This window comes from Porites lutea, chromosome 12 (genome assembly GCF_958299795.1).
Source record: "Porites lutea chromosome 12, jaPorLute2.1, whole genome shotgun sequence".
In the NCBI taxonomy this organism is placed as follows: Eukaryota; Metazoa; Cnidaria; class Anthozoa; order Scleractinia; family Poritidae; genus Porites; species Porites lutea.
In genome coordinates, this window is record NC_133212.1 from 3219767 (window position 1) to 3241233 (window position 21467).

At 40.2% G+C, this 21467-nt stretch overlaps 2 protein-coding genes across 3 annotated transcripts; one reads left to right on the forward strand and one right to left on the reverse strand.

Moving 5' to 3' along the window:
* Nucleotides 1-464: 464 nt before the first annotated feature.
* On the reverse strand, nucleotides 465-3442 carry LOC140921282 (uncharacterized). 2 transcript variants are annotated; one of them, XM_073371271.1, is made up of 2 exons: nucleotides 3313-3433; nucleotides 465-1779 (listed from the first exon to the last, which is right to left on the reverse strand). In XM_073371271.1, exon 2 carries the CDS (start codon nucleotides 1754-1756, stop codon nucleotides 953-955), a length of 804 nt encoding a protein of 267 aa, XP_073227372.1. In that variant the 5' UTR covers nucleotides 1757-1779; nucleotides 3313-3433; the 3' UTR covers nucleotides 465-952. The 2 variants fall into 2 exon arrangements, with proteins under 2 accessions (XP_073227372.1, XP_073227371.1); XM_073371270.1 differs by having other exon boundaries at nucleotides 466-1773; nucleotides 3313-3442.
* Nucleotides 3443-3687: 245 nt separating this feature from the next.
* On the forward strand, nucleotides 3688-20596 carry LOC140921909 (uncharacterized). Its single transcript, XM_073371905.1, has 16 exons — nucleotides 3688-3735; nucleotides 4112-4188; nucleotides 6900-6982; nucleotides 8485-8545; nucleotides 8712-8794; nucleotides 9228-9477; nucleotides 10208-10270; nucleotides 11343-13825; nucleotides 14480-14854; nucleotides 15490-15591; nucleotides 16210-16314; nucleotides 16621-16658; nucleotides 17455-17536; nucleotides 17746-17921; nucleotides 18581-18671; nucleotides 19437-20596. The coding sequence occupies exons 1-16, from the start codon at nucleotides 3718-3720 to the stop codon at nucleotides 19505-19507; spliced, it is 4158 nt and encodes a 1385-aa protein (XP_073228006.1). The 5' UTR covers nucleotides 3688-3717; the 3' UTR covers nucleotides 19508-20596.
* Nucleotides 20597-21467: the final 871 nt, after the last annotated feature.

Here is a 21467-nt window from a genome sequence, read left to right on the forward strand (position 1 = left end):
CCTTAGGGTTTTTTTGGTCCTCACCAATTTCAAGGTTTCAAATCCTCAGCAGAAACGCTATGCCTAAGTTCGCTCATGTACCCCATCCTTGGGTCTCTTACAGCAAAATCCCAATTTTTATTATTCCTGGGCTACGAACACGAAAAAACCTAAACTAAACTAAACTAGCACCTTGGAAAATTACACAGAAGAGGTTTTATTTGAGGATTTTGTGGGAACACTTAAAAGTCAAAAGTTTGTTTAAAACAGCAAAAGATTTTGGGACACTACCCACCTACCCCTCCCCTAACCTGATGTTAACAATAGCTTCTCACTTTGGGGCAAAATCTTGCATAAGGAGAGGGGAGGGTGAGCAGTTCTCCAGAATCTTATACATTCCGTTGGGATCATGTCTCCATAGCTGACTAATTGGGGGCAAGAGAGTTATTTTTAATGACCAAAACAACAAAGTTTCTGTAGATATTTTATTTAAGAAGTACGTATAGTCCAATTAAAAAGCAGAAGCGTTTTACCACGTTAAGAACACAAACCACAGTTGAGAGTTTTCAACTTGACACGACATTAAACTGTGAGTTGATTGTACGGCATAAAAATTGCTTTTTTGGATCTGTTTCATCTTATCATTAATTCTCTATGACAATTTTTCCCAAAAAATTGGAGGTATAAAAATGTTGTCACATTTTCACAAATTAAAAAACCTTCATTAAATAATTATTTAATTTTTTCATTTCTTTCATGAGTTGCTAACAGGTCATTTTTTTAAACCTTATTGGTTATGACAGATCTGCACCTTGCTGACAGAAAGAAACTGCCAGTTCAATGTTTAGCAGAGTAATTACTCACAATAATTCGTCAGTATACAAAGCCTTGGGTTTATTTTCCAAAGCTTCACTTTCTTGCTTTAACCGCTAATTTGAAAGGAATTTTCACAATAATCTAGTAATCTGTCTTTTCAATATACAAATGGTATCAAAGCTTTTCGATCAGCTGGATAATCAGGAAATTGATTCTTATACCACTGGTGATTATGCCTGGCACGAGGAATAAATGTTGCACTGCTGAATAAAAACCAAGCTAACCCGGCTAAGGACCAAGTTCCCAAAGCCCAACCAAACCATTCCAGCATTTCACCAAAATAATTAGGGCATGATATGACTTCAAATAAACACCCATGTGGAATGGAGTAACCTTCACTGTAGTTTGTTCTTAGCTTGCGAAGTGTTAAGTCTGCGTAGCGATTGATGATGAAGCCTGCCACAAATAAAACTATGCCAATTATAAACCGAGGGTCCTTGTAGTAATCGTCACTGTAATCTGCTGCCCCAATCCAATCAGAATTGAGAAAGCTGTAAAGGAGATTGGGGAAGAACCCTCCAAGTGGTATTCCAATCGGGGTCGTTGGACTGCTGTATTTCATAATCCAGGGGTGTATAAATCCACGATGAATGTAATGACACTGCCATAAGCAATAGAATGTTATGTTCGGATATTCTCTCTGATGGCCATATAAAAAGAATACCAGGGTAAAAACAAGAACCCCTGGGATAGCATCAGATATTGTGTGGGCTATTCTCTGATGCACCATAGGGCCACATGACTTGCCAGATTTTTCATGTCGTCCGTAAGGAGCTGGTTTTGTCCACTGAGCAATGAATGTCACTACTGCTAACAAGAGGGCAAATGCACAGAGGCCATAATGGACCCAGAAGTGAGCTTTGTCATCTTCAAAAGCAGTCCATGGTAAGGGATGAAACATGTTCAGCCACCTAGAGACTGTATCTAGATAAGAAGAAAAAAATTATCAGTAGGGGCCAATTGCCACAATGTATTTACTTAACCCTTTAAGCCCCAGTATCAACATACAAATTCTCCAAACTGATCTCCATACATTTCCTTAAAGAATAAGTTGAGAGAATTTGATAGTAGATCAAGGCATTTTCTCTTGGGTGCTCATTTTATTTATTCTCATAACGTATCTCTTGACAGTGTATGGATATTGTTAGGAGAAAATTGATCTTGGTCACTATTGGGAATTAAAGGGTTAACATACTAGAATGAGTGCCATGGGCACTTTATTTTGTCCTTACAAATGACATGCCACTGAACACAGTCACAGTCAGCACTGCAGGTTCTGTGCAATTTATGGATCATGTCTCTTATATGGGGGAGTGGAGCAATATATCGGCCGACATTTTGGTTGACAGTCAGTCACTATGTTGGTCACTATATTGGTTGAGTGTCCATCAAGAGTTGGTCAATTCATCAGCCAGGTGGCATTTTCCTTTTGGCCGAGGGTCGGTCAAGTGTTGGTCAATATATTGATGGACTGTCATTGCTATAGCATTGGTAGGGTATCGGCAATGTATCAGTGAACCATCAGTAGAGTATGGGTAAGGTATTGGTGGTGTATCGGTTGACAATCGGCATCGACTATACAATTTTTTTTCCAACCTCATCACTAAGGCTTTTCCATTTACTACAAGGTACCTGTCAACTAACACGTGGTAGACACTATTGCCTGTTACACATATTTGCAGCGGCTGATACTGGATTGATCAGACAGCAAATCATAGGCTATTTTCATGTATCAGCCTGACATCTTGTCTGTCAGTTGTGTATTGGTTGCTATATTGGACAAGTATCAGGCAAGTGTCAGTTGAGAGTCAACAAAGGTATTGGCCGTCATGTCAACCAAGTATTGGTCTATGGTCTGTCAGTGATCTGTTGGCGAAGTAACAGCTGACTATCGACCAACTTTCGACCCATGGACTGTAGTGGTTAACTACTGAGATTCGACTAAGCATAAAATACTGATATCAATGATCACGAGAGCTCCCGAAAAGAGGTTAACCCTGTAAGTCCCAATGGTGACCAACATCAATTTTCTCCCAACAATATTCATACCTTGTCAAGAGATTAGGTTATGAGAATTTATGAAATGATCACTAAGGAGAAAATGCTTTTATCTGCATCAAATTCTCTCAACTAATTCTTAAAGGAAATGTATGGAGATCAGTTTGGAGAATTTGTATGTGGATATTGGGGCTTAAGGGGTTAAAAACAACTAGCCTAGATTACAGCAACTATTAAAATTAAAAGTTAAAATACAACAATTTAAAAAAAAATCATTTACAAAAGCTAAAACACAATAATCAAAATTTACCCTTAAAATAAACTGACAACTGTTATTAAGGGTGATAGTAAATCTCGACTCAGCAATATTATTTTCGTGATATCTTACACACAAACAGAGACAGTTGTCCTTGCAGGTTAGGTCGTTTAGATCTGATTAATCCCAAGAGAGGGGTCTACCTGTGGTGCAGTTGCAGCAAGTCGGGGAGTTCCTCTTCCTCTTTTCCTAGACACCTCAAATCGGCTCGTGTGAATCCCAAATCATCATAAAATTTATCAATCCTCATCCATCCTTTGACTGCGCGTAAGTGTGCGTATGTTTTTTTTAGTTCAAGCCCGCGTGCGAACATCTCAGCGTTATGCTTCTTAAGCAGTGAGGCATCATGGGTGTTGTGGTTTTCTCAACCGACTCGAGCGCGAAAGTCTGAACTGCGAAGTTTTGACCCTCGAAACAGCTTTTTATTGATCCTCGATTGTTTTAGTCCGACGTGCATGTGTAAGAGGCAGTGGAAATGTGTTTTGTGAGCAGCGTCTGGCAACAGATCGTCGAATGAATCTCTTGATCTGAACTTAGCTCGAATCAAGATGGCGGCTGCAGCAAAGGTCTGTTTACAGTTTTGTAAGTTTTTCTGCTTTTACCTTTAACAGTTTATCCTGTGCATTGCAAAGTTCCGTTTTCTAAGGGAATCAAATTTTCGTGGCTGGAGACAAATGATCGTACGAATCGATCGATCCGTATTTGCATAAGATTTGTTCAGTGACACGTAAAGTAAAGGTACACTGTGTTCAGGATTTTGCGTCACCGATTTTTCGCTCGCGATCGGTTACTTCATGATCAAATACCTCTGAGCTAGTGATCCTAACAGTCAGTGTTTTGGATAATTGGTTAGTTATTCACAAGGCCACCAGTTCAGCTGCTGCCTGGTAACTCATATTGTAGGCTGATTTGAATATTGTGTCAATTGTTTTATTCTTTTAGGCTGCTAGAAGAAATACTACAGTGCACATTGATTTTTATCTTCCAAATGATCCCTTCCAAGATCCATGCATTGGAAGGTTGGTAGTCACTTAAACTTAATAGTACTATTTCTTTGAGATATTAATTATTTGAGTTAATTTAAGTAATAAATGTCTGGCGATGAAAATCAGTGATAGGAAATCATTTCAAAAACTGATAGTTGACAGATAAGTTACTACTACTTTGTGCTTCTTATTTGATGAGCAGGGAAGTCCATTTTTTGTATGCACCCCTACTGGATGGATTCTGAAACCCACAGGAGACTCATGGGAGCTAAGGCCACTAAAAGCAGTATGTGGGATGTTTGTCACATGAACCTACAATCGGCGACAAAATCGGTTGACACACTTCGCCCCAAAAAGGCATTCTGATGTTTTAAGGCGGATTTAGATGGTACAATTTTTGCTTACTACTAGAATGCATCATGACTTCACAACAGATCGAGTCGTGTAAATTAGACCCACGACATTCAAACAACACATTGTGGATGTTGTAAGTGAAAATTGTGGGCGTGTGGATGGTTGAAAGTCTTGAAGTATGCTAGTCGTGTACAGTGCTATACTTGTAAGAAAAAATCAAACTGTCTAAATCGGCCTTTACTGACTTCAAAAGGGGAAAATACATGTAAAGCTTTCCCTCCCCCATCTCCTCCATGCAATGTTGTGCCACTGTTTGAGTTACCTATAGAAAACAACAAACACCCTAACTTTGAATGGAGGGTAGGGAAGAGGGGTGTGGATTCTTTTGTTCTTTGAAGTTACCGTAAATCCTCTATTTAGCCCCCCTCTCCAATAAGCCCCCCCCTTTTTAGAGGAGGAAAGTTAATAAGCCACCCCTCTCTATTAAGCCCCCCCTCCCCCTCCCCCAATCCGTATTCTTCACAAAAAAAATTGACGATTAACGTTGACTGATCAGTTATGGTTTATCCAGGCTGAAAGTTCATATTGTTTTTGGTCTTTGGCTGTATGACCTCCAACTTCATAGGCTTAACTTTCTCAACTTTGCGCTCTAGTTCTCTGCAGAGAACATTTTTGAAGAATAAGAATTTTGTTTTTGTTACTTTTAGGCACCCACAAGTGAAATAAATACTTTTGACAGTGACTTTAATTGTACAACGCGTAAGTCTACTCCGCTCATACCACGGTATTTTTGCTATAGGTGATGCGTTTTACTAAATTAAATAAGCCCCCCTCTCTTTTAAGCCCCTCCTCTCTATTAAGCCCCCCCTCAAAAGTGCTTGAAAAAAATAAGCCCCTCCGGGGGACTTAATAGAGGATTTACGGTACCCTATTTGAGTACAATGTCTCAACAATAGACCAATTCGGCTAACTCTATGTTGTACCAAATTCAAACCCTTTGGGGTTAAAACGTTTTGTTTCAGGAATTTCCATATCATTTAAATGTGAATGCCACATTATATTGCAAATACAATACACAAAGAATCTTAACCCTGGGAGATTTGAATTGGGTACAACATTGAGTTAGCCAAATAGGTCTATTTTGTCGCTGATTGTAGTTTAGTGGCCTTGGCTCCCTCAAGTCTCCTGTAGCTAAGTGGGAGAGCATCTGGACTATTAACCAGAAAGTCATACAGTCAAACCTCCATATGCGACCACCTCTTGTAAGCAACCACCTCCCATAAATGACCACCAATCCAAAACACTAAAATTTTCCCAGTCAAAACCTTACAGTTAGAACCTCTATTAAACAACCCCCTCCTGTAAGCGACTGCAACCACTTTTTGGGCCTGACAGTTAATGATTTTCCATTGTTTTTAACCTCTTGTAAGCGACCACTTAACGCATTCTCTGATCTCTATGTTCGCTGTGTGCACTATTCTACTTAGAAGATACAAAGAACTTTAGGGACAACATGCCACTACACATGTCATAATACATTATACATTGCAAGCAATAAATTATCTTGCATAAAGTAGATGTGCCAGGACCTCTTCGCGTAAGAGGCCCCCTGTGGCTCGATTCTTGTAAGCGACCACCTCCTGTAAGCGACCACTCAGTCTTTGCATTTTGGGTGGTCGCTTACGGGAGGTTTGACTGTACTAGATTCAACTCCTGTTGGGGGTACTCGGATTTCTTCTTCCAAGCTGCCTGTGTACATCTCTATCAGTGATTTTGTTACAAATAGTCATGGTGAGTCCTGGGACTCATCTTGTGAAAATTCATGAGTCCCAGTTCACAACCATGGAGTCCCAATTCAAAAACATGGGTCCCTGGGTATTTATATATGTAACCACACAGTAAGTTAATCTTAAGACAGGTTCCAAATATCCTCTTTCTATTGTCAAGAAAAACAAAGAAAAAATGAAATATGTGTTGTTACACAACAGCCATAAGAAAACAGCCACAGAAATCATGCAAACAGGAGATTCTTCAGAAACATCTTCAGATCGATCAATGATCTATGTTTGCGTCTTACAGGACGCATACCACAAATTATTTTGCGTCTTTGGAGATTTTTATGTGTCGGAGACGCAGGACGCAGAGGTAACAAAATCACTGCTCTATCAAATCATTTAATTTTTTCAACTGGTCAAAAGTCTGGGCAAAAGAAAACACAGATCAGAATTCATGTCACACAACTTGCCCTTGACCAGAAGAGTGGAAGTACTTTGATTTCAGTAGCCTCTCATGCAGACTTTCCTCGGGCTTTGTCCAATGCTCCTTCATAGTGTATTAAGAAAATGAAATAATTCTTGACTGATTAATGTTTCTTGCCGCATTGATTACAGGCGTACTGGTGTTCCCTTAAACATTGATGCCCGAAAAGACTCCTTTGGATTTGATAACATAGATGATTACTTCCCTGACTCAGGTATATGTTGTTCTTACAAAAATAAAAGTGCTGTTACAACTGTCACTCATCAGACCATGTGTGCCATAAAAAATGTTCGTGTCCAGCGAAATCCTCCCTTCAGTCAGGCATGATGACTATATGGGCAGGGTTTTCAATGAGTGCCGGTGGCCAGCAAAATTCACCGGCTATTTCATGTGAGCTCACCACCTACTTTTACCCAAGCATTACAAAATATTCATGTGCTGTCAAAAAAATTTAATGATGTCTGTGTTTTGTTCAAACACTCTAATTTTTGCTCCAGAATGCTGGAAATGCATTCTAAGAGGCCTAGATTTCAAAATTTTTCCAGAAGCTTGCACCTTTAGTGCTCGCATTTATCACGTCTTTGCCGCACATTTTTTCCTTCTCCACCTATTCCAAAGATTTTGCCACCTACTTAATCTTAGTGAAAACCCTGTACAGGTTACCAAGGACTGCAATTTTGAAGCTTAAGATTTATTGATTATTGCATGTTATTGAAAGAAATTGAAAGTTAATCAGTGTAATGTATGTCCCTCAAATCACTATTTGTCTTGTTTCTATAATAATAATGGTTGGACGGTGATTAATTTTTTAAACATATTTATACTCCTGGGCCCAGTTGTTCTAAGGCCGATTAGTGCTTAACCCGGGATTAAACTTAACCCAACCTTGGTTTCTTTTTCTTGTGTTCAAAAGCATTTTCTCGGATGAGTTTCTCTGTTAATTTTAGAGATTCCAATCATCAACTTGTAGACAAAAAGAATTAAACTGAATTTACTTTTTAAGCTTTCAATTCTGAATTCAAATTTAGCACTAACTACAGGTTATCTTAACCCAGCTTTGAACAACCCGGCCCTGGAGAAAGTTTCCCCTCTAGATTATTTTCGTACTTTACTTGCAACTATTTAGATAAAGATAAACAATTTCAAATGTTGGTCATGACCCTGAGACCATTGCATAATCTGGTCCAGAAATGTGTAAAAAAACAATGCTATAATTATTTTTTGATAGGTAGCAGACTTAATCTTATTTTGTATTCTTTCATTCCAGCTTTATATTTCAGGTCAGGACTCAGAGTGCAAAGAAAATCATTTTTACAGCTTACCATTCGGGCAAGCTGAAGCTAGCATTTACTAGCCCAAACATCATTTCAACTAACCCTAAAAGCTTTTTGACTAGCAGAATTGATTTCACAGTTCTTCTTTTATTCGAATTGCTCAAAAAACATCACTTGCCCCTCAGGCAAGTTAAAAACAAAAAAAACACTAGCCCGATAGCAAAATCCACTAACCCCAGGCTATCGGACACTACTTTCTTTGCACGCTGAGACTACTAACCTTAATTTATTTCGTGATCTTAAGTGAGACCTACCAAATGTTATGGCAAATGACTAGTAATTGGTCTCAACCTAATTTAATTGATGAAAAACTTAAAAGTATAACTGCATAAGTTTATATCTGTTGTTTCTTCCTTAACTCTTTGCTTTTTCACCTGTATAGATCCAGAAGAGGAAAATATTGTTCCCAATGCACAAAGTTCAGATAAAGATTTTGTTGGAAGGTGTGTAGATTCAAACTAGATATTTTGTCATACAAGATAGTACTCATTAAAACATACATTTTTTAACTTTCTGTTACTTTCCTGTCAGTAATAATTTTGATATAAAACAGCTGCATATTCAACATTGACAACTGCTGATGATTTGTACTGTACTTGTCTTCAACAGGAGAACTGGAAAAATACTCAGCATAAACCCAAGAAAAGATTCCAAGGGATTTGACAATGTTGAGGATTACTTTCCTGAATCAGGTTGGAAAAACAGAAGTTTCAATTTAAAAAACTAACATTTTAAATGATAAATTTTCATCCTCAGCCTCATTTCCACACAGGGCTTTTGCCGTTGTTTTTTAAAATACCCCACAAAATGCCTCCGTGTGGGTTGCAAAAGTGGCAACATTGTTTTTCTTGTTCTTTTAGGTCCCCTGAACATAACTAGCCTAGTTGCTTGCTTTCTTCATGAAATGACCACGGGAGTACATATGCTCCCGGACAACTTTGGAATTCTATCAAATAAAAGTGGTTAAAAAAAGACTCATGTTGTGGAGAAGAGAGTGTTTTGAATTTCCAGTGTGATATATTTGTGAAACACACTGCCTAAAAGTCAACGTGTACATTTTGAGCTTAAGGTGCAATTTATTATGATAAAAAGATTTGACATTCACAATCTTCTGTGAACCTCAAGGTGGTGATAAATCAAAGGAATTGTCTCCGGCAGAAGTTCAGTCAGGCAACACAGAAACAGACGACAGACCAACTGAAGTTGGCTTGTCAGAGAAGACAAATTCTGAAGGTACCTTTGATAATACTGAAGAGGAGGAAACAGCAGCTACTCCTACCATAACTGGTGAATCTCCAAATGAGACTGGAACTGTTATTAAAAATGCTGCATCCTCTGAACCAACTCCAGAGGTTAGAGGACCAGTCAGCAAGAGGTAGGAACCGTCATTTAGGATGTGAACAATGTGAATTTAGATAGCAAGGCTGTCAATACTACATGTACATTAGTTTCCTACACAATCGTTCTAAGGGGTTTGTCAGGGGTTCTTGGGAAGGATTGTGTGACAAGCCAAAAGAACTCAGGGTGTGGGTTACTAAAAGATGAGAGCTGTGAATTCTCCCTCGCAATTATGAGCATGAACCAGGGCTGCAGTAAAGTCCTGTCTGGTCACTCCAGATGAATGTAGTTTTTGTTGCTAGGCAAGCAAATGACTTTGTAAAACAGAGTGGTCATGAGAATTACGGACATTATCACACAAGAAGAATTTGTTTGATATTTTATCAACTTCTCCCCACTATTTCTGTAGGAAATGAATTGGGGCAACAAATGAGAATTCAAATTTTGATCTTAAGGTGTAAAGGGTTAAAGCTCACTTCCAGGCAAGTGTCCAGGAAAGTCATCCTCCAACTGAAACATAAGCTAATACAAGCAAGTTGTTGCCCTGGGCAAGCAAACCATGACTCAGAGCTGCTTTCCTAAAGGACAGTCCAGTGGAATTCAAGTTTTTGTTTAGCGCTGATGATCGACCCCCATGTACTTTCATGTTAAACTCATCACATAAAGATGAGCTTGGGAGGGGGTGCCACAGGCCATTAATGAAAGTAAAACCAATAAAGAAATTGACAAATTTAAACACAACATATGTATCACATCTTTGTCTGCAGATTGTCATTTTCACATGGGGAATTGCTAAGTGAATCAGAGTCCAACGAGCCAAAGTCTGCCAGGTTTGTTTTCACATTGAGTGAACTATTTCATTATAATACTGACTGTCAATTTCAGCGTTCACACTTGGTGCCTGGTCACGGTGCCTGAGTGTGGTAGTCGCTGGGCACCAATGTGAACACACCATTTTTTCAAGTACCCACCCTAGAATTCAGGCAGGGTGCCAGTGCCCGCTCAGGCACAAAAGTGGGCACCTGGTTCCTGTGTGCACACAATGTTTGTAAGTTCTGGGTAGTCCACTGCTTTTTTCTCTGTGCTAAGCTCATGTTTCAAAATGGTGTCTGACAGGGCGAAATAGAGTAACTATGTACACAGTCACATATTGGATACTCAAAGTGTGAACACAACACCATTTTGTGCTGGTGCCCAGGCACTGGTTCCCAAGCAGCAGGTGCGGACAGCCCCTTATTTCCGTTAATAAGCACCCAAGCACCAAGAATGGGCACTTATTCAAAGGATCATTCTTGTTAGTGCAGTTCTGTTTTAAAGTTTGGATTTGAAGTTTTGTGAACATTATAATAATGCTTTGACACAAGTTGCTTGTCACCCCTTTAATGATAAGTAGAGGAAATTATGCCTGGATGAAAGGCACTCTTTTCCCCCTTGAAGCACTTTCTGGGCTTGATGAGACTACCTGCTGGCGAGGTGATGAAAGACATTAATAGAGACCTTTACATTCTAAGACGAGGACGACTACGAAAACGAGATTTCTTCAAATTACTAAGTAGTGCGCGTGAACCAGTGCCATTTTGGCGGGAAAACGCGATTGCCGTCGCCATTCTACTACGAGTTTTAGCGAGAATTTCGTAATGGCGAAAACGAGTTATCAAATGTTAGAAGTTTTATTATTTTGCAATAGGGAGAGCTGTTAACCTCCTTCAATAAGAGTAACCGTGTAACTTTTCTGGTGTGAAAAAAAAGTGAAATAAAGCTTTCCGTGATGTCTATTTATTGAGAATACTCGAGAAAAAAAATTTTAAGTCAAATTTCCTCCTCGCAGTTGCCTTGTCGTCGAATCTAATCTGGTGTATTTTTTAGTTTGTAAGTGTTTTGTTCTCTTTGTCTTCATATTAGAAGAGGACTGCATGATGTAAACTGCACGGCGGTTAAGAATGGAAAGACAGGGAACAGTGATTCTGAAAATGATGCTGTTGACGTCGAGATTGAATCACCGTCAGCTGTAGTTTCTAATGACCACCCTCAAACCGCTACCAAACCCAAAGAAAAGACTAAAAATAGCAGAGCAACAAAAGCCAAACAAAACCAAAAACAACAGGATACGTCTGATGATGATGAAGAAGTCATTGATGTGGAGGGAATTGAGGAAGATGAGACATTTCTCACTATTGGAAACACAACGCAAAATTTAAAGAGTACCGTGGTAGATGAGTCTCCCGTTGCTGCCGAAGCGGAGAGTTTTGTTATGAGTGAGAGTTTTGTTCTGGAAGGGACAAAACATAAGACAATGTCGCCAGAGTTTGGATCCTGCTCAGACAGTCAACCAGATGTGAATGATGCTCAGGCACCAAAGGTTAAGAAATCAAGGATTCCAGTGAGAAAGAAGGGAGTAAGTGTTAATATCAAACAGAGAGCTCCGAGAGGAAAGCAGAAGAAAGTGCAGGGGCAACAGAATGGTCCACACGGCATAAAGAATGGTGGTGATGTAGCAGATGGAAGGTCGTCAAATGACAATAAAAACCAAAGCAAGTCATCAAGGGGAAGGAAACAAGAAGCTAAGCAAAATGCTGCAAGGGGAAGGCAGAAAAAGGTGGAAGAGTCGACAATTGAAGGACACGAGGATAATGGAGAAGTGTGCATTGATAATGTGGAAGTTGACAACGCGGGTGACGTTGATGAAGGAACGGAGTTATTTAGTTCTAGGGCAGGGCAAAGTAGAGTAACGAGAGGACGAAAGAACAATGTTGAAAGCTCGAAGGTTGCGGAAACTGAGGCTTTGGAGGTTGATAATGATGGTGTTGCGAAGAAAGGAAAACGGCGAGCCAAGAGTATGCCTGGTACCAAGGTACAAACACAGAAGCTGTCAAAAAGTTCGAAGAACGATGGTAAATCCAGCGCTGTTTTCTCTGATGAAGGGCTTCATGACAAAGAGGAGCAGAAACGAGGGAAAGGGAGGAGAAGTGTCCCAAACATCAGGCAACAGCAAAAAGAGCCTGTGAAAGGAAGGAAGGAAAAGACAGATGAAAAAGTAGAAGTCCGTGAAGATAAAAGCGGTGATGTGGGTGCCGACAATCACGACAGACCTGCGGAGCTGAAAACAGGAAAGCAAAGAAAGAATGTCGCAAAAGGAAGTGAATCAGATGAACAAGTTGAACTGAGTGGACGAAAGACCAGAGCGCAAAGGAGAAAAGAGGCTGATAACAAACTCCAAGGGAAAGATGGCGATGGGGAAGGAGATGAAGAAGGTGGTGTTGACGATGTTATAGACGACGAGAACGCGGGGTCTAATAACACAGGATACGAAAAAGTTGGTCAAGAGAAGACCAGAGCGCAAAGGAAGAAAACGGAGGATGCCTTAATCGACAGAAAAGGTGGAAACGGGGGAAAAGAAGGCGTTGGAGGTGGTTCAAGACTGGAAGATGAAGAAGAAAAAGTAAACATGCCTTCGGTAGGCAAAAGAGACGGGAAAGCGGGAGCAAGTAAAAGAAAGACCAGGGCTTCGAGGAAAAGGCAAGCAAATACTGAAAGAAGGGATGACAACCAAGATGAAGAAGAAGGCAATATTGCCGATTCCGCTGTAGTTCCCAACGTTGAAGATCAGGAAGATAATGGAGTCTTGGAATCGGAAGACACAGGACAAGAAGATGAGCTTTACGCGACAGGTGATGCGATGGCGAACAATAGCAGGGTTATGGCATTGGATACTGTCGATGAGTTGGACGAAGATCAGTCCTCCTCTGAGAAGGCTGAACAGGAAACAAGAAGTGGTAGTACCATTGTTTCAAACAATGCCTCATCCAGCTTAGAATCCAGGAAAAAGGACAACAGTGGCACGGGAAGAAGACGGCGGAAGCCCTCTGTATTACCACCATATGAGGTAAAACGAAGAGCAAATAAAGTGAACAGCTCAAAAGCTTCTGTGTCGGCGAGTAGTCCCGAAAGTACTACTGAATCTGAGCAGGGAACATACGCCAAAAAACCTAGATTAGAGGAAGTATTAACTGAGAAAGAAGCTGCGTTGAATTCTGGGAAACGTAGCGCAAAAACTTGGGTTGCAGTGAATTCGAGGAAAAGTGGTGGAGGCGCTCAGTCTGGCGGCAACTCTAAGGGAGGAAAAAAATCAGTGGCACAAAAAAACAGCGCCAAGAGTTCCAAGGATGGTCACGAGAAATCACTGCAGAATGCCGATGAAAACGAAGGCTATGACGAAGGTGATGTAGATTATTCAGTGAGCGAAGATGGTGGAGTTGAAGGCAGGACTTTTGAAGAAATTCCATCTGAGGATACGACCCCAAGACCACTTTCCGCGCTTGGTAAACCAGCCACTGAATTGAAGTCGATTCTTAAGTCTGGTGGTCGTGTGGTGCGAACACATGCAGGTATTGTTTATAAGTATGAATGATTATTTTGGACATCTGATCTTGCTCAGATTGAGATCTTTGAAAAAGCACCTGGCATAGCTATTAGTTAAGAGCAGTAACATTTTCATTGCCTACCACACCATAGGATTTCATCCACAGACTCAGAAGTTAGAGTCACCTTTTATGGCGTGATAAACAGTACCACAGGAAAGTACTGCTCAGTAGCTTTCATTTGAATGGTCACACTTCAGGATTTCATCCACAGACTCAAAAGTTAGAATCACCTAGTACAATATAATAAACAGAACCAAAGGAAAGTACTGTTCAGTGGCCATCATTGGTATGGTCACACCATGGATTTCATACACAGACTCAAAAAGTTAGAATTACCTTAAAGCGTGATAAACAATACCACAGGAAAGTGCTGCTCAGTAGCTTTAATTTAAATGCTCCCACTCTGGTATTCCATCCTCAGGCTCAAAAGTGGTATCTACATCATGTCCCATTACTTACTCTAATAGTAAGTGGAAGGCCTAAAACTTTCGCCCACCCACCCCTCCCTTGAGCCAACATTTTGCCGTAAGTCAGCAGTGTGTGTTAATGTTGTTGTAGGGGAGGGGTACGTGGGTAGTTTCCGAGAAACTTGCGTCGATCCCTTCTTTCTTTCAACAGCGTCCAGGAAGAGACAAATGAACACAGACAAAACTCACTCGGATGGAAATGACGCTGATGACGAGAGCGCGTTACCAGCGAAACAACCCAACAGGAACCGCCTTTCAACGGTCAGCTTTGCCTCTGCGCCATTCGTCGCACCTTCGCCCCAAGACCCTTCCGTGTCTGAAACCTCCAAGTGTTCCCCTCTGCCTGGACTATCGTTCGTTTCCAAAAACAGCAGTTTCAGGTCAACAGACAGGACATTCACTCCTGGGAGCACGAAGACCATAAGGTCGTCCGTTGGATCTGCTAGTGGTGCGTCTAGCACTGGTGATTCAGTCATCGATCCTGATGAAGAGGTTACTTTCGCTAATGACGCTGAGCACCATAAAGGTGAGTTGTGTTCTTCTGATTTTCATTATTCTGACTTCTAAAATTCTGTCTTCAAGTGAAGTCAGTGCTGTTTGGTAAATCTACTACTTGACGATACGTAAACTACTTCAAAGTCGCTGTTATGTAGACAACTGCTAACTGAACTCTACTTATTTTCTCGTAATGTTCACTTTTAAACCCCAGTGTTACATTTTATTTCTGTTCAGTTTATTCCTATCTAGAGAGGAAATAGACAGTTTCTTTTTTCCCTAATCCTGCCCTATCTTTTTCATTAACTTCAATACGATCAATTAACGTTTTCTATTAAGTATGTATAGTATAAATAAAAGTATTATTATAATATGCCATGTATACTGTTAAAAAAACGAGCAGGAGTTAAACTCGAGATTTTAAACCTGATAATAACGACTGCGAGTTTTTTGAACGGCTTCAAAATTTCTTATGTAGATCCACTCATTCTTGCACTAATATGTCGATTTGGGGTTACTTTCGTCTAAAAAATTGGACAAAAATGGATATTTTACATGTGATGCAATTCGAGGAGCAGTCTTCTCGTTGTCAAAAATGGCGAAAGCTCTTTGCAGAGAATGATTTGTATGGAAATTTTGCTTGATTCTTTTGGTTTTTTGATTTAGACGTGTCAGATGAACAAAGCACAAGAAGAAGTAAGCGAACTATTGTGCCGCCATTACAGTACTGGAAGAATGAGAGAATAGATTATGAGCGACGAAAGTCAGGTAGAGTAGATGGGAATGATTTTTATCCTTCTTTGCCATCGACTCTTTTTTTCTTTCCTCTTTTCTCACCTTTTCTTCTCCTTTTTATGTCAATTTTGCCTCCAGCAGCAATGATAGTTCAGTACCAACAATGTCACAAGTCAGTAAGTTTGTCACAATCACAGTTCTTCCACCACTCTACAGTTGATTGCGCTCATATCAAAAGACTCAACTACACCATGCGTATTCTAGACTCCAACTGGCATGAATTCTAGGACTGGGCAAGACCTTAGGAACACTTGATGTATCTAAGAGAAATTGATTGGGATGTAATTGGAGTTAGTCTTTGAGGTTACAGTTTCCATGGAAACTAGAACACTGGGGTCCTGTTGTTTTAATTCGAATCGGATCTTGTTTCTCGGACAGAAACTGTTCTCAACATTTATATTTAGGAGTCTATCTTCTACGAAAGCCAGAACTTTTTCTTATCTTATCTATTCTAGTGAAGGGTATTTATGGTCATTCACAACATGGTGTGTTACTCGCTTCTAGTGGGTGGTAGTGTGTGATTTTGTCACACGAGAAGGCACAAATCAAACCGTCAAGGCCTAATGTTGTTGCTGTACTTTCTTTTGTCAGGGGGTTGGTGCATAAAAAAAGTCATAAGAAACCCAACTCCTACACCAAAGCCAAGAAGAAAAACAAAACAGACCAAAAAACGTGTCGAAAAGAAGCCAAAGTCAGGTATCTCTTTTGAACTTGTACTTTTAAAATGATTGACGTTCCAGGGGCATAATCGTTTTAGTTTAGAATGAACTGGAAAATATGAACTGCGGAAATACAAATTTAAATGCAGATATTACCATTGCAGTTGTAATCGCCATTTAAGCGATTACGAATTAAGCCCGAAAAAAACCTTAGGGCTTCAATGGGATTCGAGACCATAACGTCGGCGGTAGAGCTGCAGTGCTCAACCTACTGTGCTATACCCATACATTGGGAGCAGGTCAAGTTTTTGAGTTTACTGCTCGTCTGTTTCACTTTTTTTAGTAAACGCTATGGAATCCTCGGAAGAAGAGCTTGATAATGTAAGTATTTGATGAAGGGTTTTTCAAGTAAGCTTCTTAAAACGCAAAACAAAGAAAAAAGTCTAGCCAATCACTCGTTTTGTTGTGACGTTTCAAAAGCGTACGCTTAAGACACTAGTAAAGGCAGAGCTGCAAATGTTTTTTTGTTCAATCAGGAGAGCCTTGTTAAGTTATCACTTTGGTCGAACTCAGTTAAGGATCCATTGCGTATCCACGAATAGTCCTTGGTATTACCTTTGTGTGGACATCATGTCCGGCCACAAAACATTGTCCAGGTTTCGTACAGGTCATGGAAAACCTGGAAAGTCGTGGAATTTAAGAATTTCATTTTCCAGGCCTGGAAAGTCATGGAATTCAATCTTCAGTCATGGAAGGTCATGGAAAATTAAAGTTTTGTTTGATAGATTAGTGACAGCTAAACCGAAGGTCGGGGAAAACTTGAAAAGGCCATGGAATATGAAGATGAACGACTGTTATTTGCAGCTCTTTAATGGTAAAACGTATATTAGTCAGTAGCCGATTGATATCTAGTCTGCTACACAGCCGTTTTTAGTGTCGTCACGCAACTCTGGGGAGGAGGGTTGCGTGACGACACTAAAAACGGCTGTGTAGCAGACTAATTGATATCATGATATGAAGTGTTTTATTTTAGTCTTACGTTTTGGCTTCATTTTTGCGTAAGCTGTTGCTTTTTTTTCACGCCGCTTAAAAGCTTCCCACCGCCCCTCCATTATACGTCCACTTCAAACAGCATAGTTTTAAAGCTGGAATTTACAGTTGGAATTTTTTGCTGCAGGAGGGCTTAGAAGGGTTTGAAGAAGTGACCAACCCTAAAGGAATCGTTCTTAACCCCGAAACCAGCGAAGATGTCGATATGGGTGAGTGAAGAACGTCACATTTTGGGCACCTCACTATTTTGCCATTGTTGATTGTGCTTTTCTTTCCACATCTCTATAAATTGTTATCATAACTAGTCATGATAGTATTGATTCCAACTGAATCAACTTTGAGTTCGTGTGCATCCCAGATTGTCTTTTCATTTTTCCAAAGAAGCGCAGGGCGATTAACCACGACGTTTTCCTTCCAGACATTTTTCATGTTCCAGGCATGTTAAACTTCTCGAATCCTGCGGGTAAACCCGCGCAGGATGATGACCCGCTTCTCGTTCACAAGTTCATTTCGCAGCCACTCTTTGGGGGTGGACAAGTGATTTTGAGGCCTGGAGCCGAGAAAGGGAGACAGTTTGTTCGCAACGATACAATGGTGAGTTTTGTGTTATTCATCGTGAGCCGCAAAATGTAGTGGTAGTTTTTGACGACTGTTTGCCACTCCTTTTTGCAAAACAGATTTGAATAAGCTATTACTTATTCTCATTTTGAGCAATTCGACGTATGGGAAACAAACTACAGAAATCAGGGGCCTTGCGATATGCAATCGTTGGTATGAGACTTCGCTGAAAACTGACTCCCCGTACTTTTTCGTGATTAATTCAACTCGACATCGTAGCTAAAAATTGGTAAATTAGGAGAGGGGTCAGTGCGAAGGGTTTAAATTTGTAATTAAACTATTCTGTTTTCTTGTAATGGTAGAGCATTTTCAATTCATTGTCATAAAAACAAACAAGGTATCTACTTTAGTCAATGGCAAACACAGACAATCAAATGAACGAATCAATGGTCGACGAAATAAAATGCAGCCCACCAAAAGCGCGGGAAAACGCGTGTGACCAAGTAGTAATTGATTATATTTCTTCTTTCTGATTGGCTAAAAACTGGCGCGAAATTTTGTGCCAGTTATAAACATAAGAAAGGGTATTTTAAAAAACGAAAGTAACTTTGACATTCAAGACTACATCGAGACAAGAGCCTCGATTAATTTCCGATTAAGAACTCTGACTTGTAGTTTGTTTTAACTTTTTGAAGGTGTTTTACGTCATAAAAGGCCGCATCATGGTCACAGTTCACCAGTCTTCTGTCGTTCTTGGTACTGGATCGACCTTTTTTGTTCCTCAAGGTGAGTTTTATTACTTTTTATGAATTTTATACCTTCTATGGGCTTACCCTACACTGGGTACAATTTTTTTTCTCTCGCGTGCGACATTTGCGGTGAGATGCTGGTCGGCCTTACGGCCGACACATCTTCGGTCAGAGCCGAGGCCACGGGTTGCAAAGCCACGAGAAAATGATAACCGCTTTTTTGAGGGAATAAACCCGATTTTTGCGCGTGTTTTTCACTAATTAAGACTTGGCCGAAACGGGAAACTGCGTAAGAAAAGCCTCTGGCACCAAGGGTTGACCTACAACACTGCTATGTATGTTTATCTCAAGAGTGTGTGGCGCTGTCGTCAAAAGTGCCCGTTAATTTATTGTGCGAAAGCCAGATTTTAAAGTCAAAATCTTACCTACAAACCAGCTTAATTGCTTCATAGCAGATTTCAAACACCTTTTCATGGGTTCGTGGGCTCGAAAAGAAATGTCCGACGCAGAGGTTAGCAAACCGTGGACTGCCGTTTTGGCCTCATCAGGTCTTGTTTGCACAGCATAGGAAACCACCGGACTTGGGGTTTTCCTAAGCGTTTACTTTTCGCTATACTTTTGGACGCGCAACAGCTTCCCATTTGTTTCCTTTGAACATTCATCTCTTTCGACAAGTTTCCTCCCCTTTGCTTGTGTGTTTTCGTTGGTCAAAATCTACATATATACGCGGAACGAGGAACTGTAAAGATTTTTTTTCATTATGCGGCGACCATTCTTAGTTATCTTCTGTTTTGTTTTTCAGGGAATTCGTATAACATCAAAAATCTAAGGCAAACGGAAGCCAAGCTTACGTTTGTCCAAATCAAAGGATGAAGATAAAGTCTTACATGTGTCTTCATTTGCAAGGAAGAATTTTCCTTAATAAAACGGTCATCAAAACACAGGTTTTGTCAAGCCTTGCCTGTAACCGGTCATACTCGTCGTATACTGGTCTGTAGCCGTTCTAAGTTCTATTCAAACAGAATCATCAAGTCACTGCGAACACTACATTCCTTGCAATACTTTTCCTGGTCTTAACTTTTTGTAGCCTTGAATTGTAAATAAACCAAATAAGCTTGAAGGTTTGGTTTTCGAAGGATAAATTTTTTTTAGCTTCCTGGCTGTTAAGAAAAGAGGCATACTTTTCGTATACAGCTTTTAAAAGAAATTTCGTCACTAACATGCAGTGATTAAATTAAAAATGCTGGAAATTTTTCCATACAATCTTCAGACGGACACCTCACTAGGATAGCCCATGCCAACCTTGGAATTAGCCCGCGTAGGTGGCGTTTGTTTTTTGTAGGTGTGTGTTTTGTTTGTGTTTCGTGAAGTAAGAGATGCAGCCGCGCGAAATCTGAGCCGAGTTCAAACGGGAAAACGAAGGGGAAGGGGAGAGGGAAAGAACTTTCTCTTGCCCCCTCCCTCATCGGTTTCTCGTTTGACATCTTTATTTACAAAACGCTACCGAGAAACACCAAAAAATCGATTGCTACGCGGGCTATGTTGGACTCCATAAGGTGAATACGTAGTTCAAAAGGACAACTAGTTATGATTCCGTTTTATAGAGAGTTGGCCTTGTGTCCTTCAAAATTCGAAAAACCGGATCGCAAAAACGCGGATAGGACAAAGTGGAGTGAAAGATTCTTGTGTGGCCATTACTGCGTGTACATGTTGTGGTTAATTTTTTATTTCGGTTAATTTTTGTTTTTCCTTTGTGTCAAATGTTTTAGCATACATTACCATACCCAAACATACATACTGAATTAAAAAAAGAAACTGTTGTAAATATCTGGGTTTGCTTACGAGCAGCTATTTTTTACTAATTGCAATAGTGGAACATTTCTACTCCCACGACGTTTTAAAGCATTTTAGTTGATAATAGTTGATACGGTAAGATCAATAAAGCATTTTTGCGCTTTTCAATCTAGAGTATTATTTACACAGTGTCTTTCACAAACACCGAAATACAACTGTGTCAAATGGTTAACCCAGACAAAGTCATGAAGCATAACTGCATGCATACAAATCTAAAATTGTATTTGTAAAATGATAATCAACAACAATAAACAGGACAATGTGAAGGGATCTGTGAAGACAAGTAGTCTAGCGTCTGAATTACCACCTAGGGGAAAATACTCTCGTTTTTCTCCCAGCTTCTTATAAGCTTAGTGTTCCCATCCGAGGCGATAAAAAACAAATAAGCCCGTCTACCTAACGGACATTTTGCTGTTTCCCTGGGGTGGTGGAAGGAGGACTGGGGATAGGATGCAGTCGCTCAGCTATATAGCTAAGTGCGGCGCCAAAGGGCACGTGTTTTACCCATTGCTCTGAAATGGTAAAGAGATTTGAAGTAATTGAGGCCTCTGGGTAATTGACTACCTACCCCTCCCCTAAGCCAACATTTTGTCCTAAGTGAGAAGTAAGTGTTACTGTTGACTTATTCATTCGATTCTGACTTAGTGGAGGCGTAGGTAGTCTTTTAGCCAGAAACCTCAATTCATCCAAGATTTGAATCGTTTGGGTGTGAAATAGGTTAAGGAGTTCAGGAGGAACACGGCCAAATTAAATTTTTCCTAATCCCTTCCCTACCCCCTTACCGGGCCGCTATAAATGATAGAAGCCTGTCCAGTTCTAAATTTTCTTGTTTTGCCCTGGTTTCAGCCGAAATGGCTGGCCTTTTGTATCATTTTCTGAGCGGTACCTTAGAGGATTTCTGAAGCCCCCTTCTAAGTTTGATGAAAATATTTGCCAGAGCATTTCGTTCTTGTTTACATGACCGTGAAAACCACTCATG

Excerpts from the sequence above, each read along its gene's own strand:
- LOC140921282 (XM_073371271.1), bottom strand. The coding sequence starts at position 1,756 with ATGTTTCATCCCTTACCATGGACTGCTTTTGAAGATGACAAAGCTCAC.
- LOC140921909 (XM_073371905.1), top strand. Across the intron at positions 4,189-6,899 it reads CAAGATCCATGCATTGGAAG|GCGTACTGGTGTTCCCTTAA; the intron begins GTTGGTAGTCAC and ends CATTGATTACAG. Across the intron at positions 17,922-18,580 it reads TTGTTCGCAACGATACAATG|GTGTTTTACGTCATAAAAGG; the intron begins GTGAGTTTTGTG and ends AACTTTTTGAAG.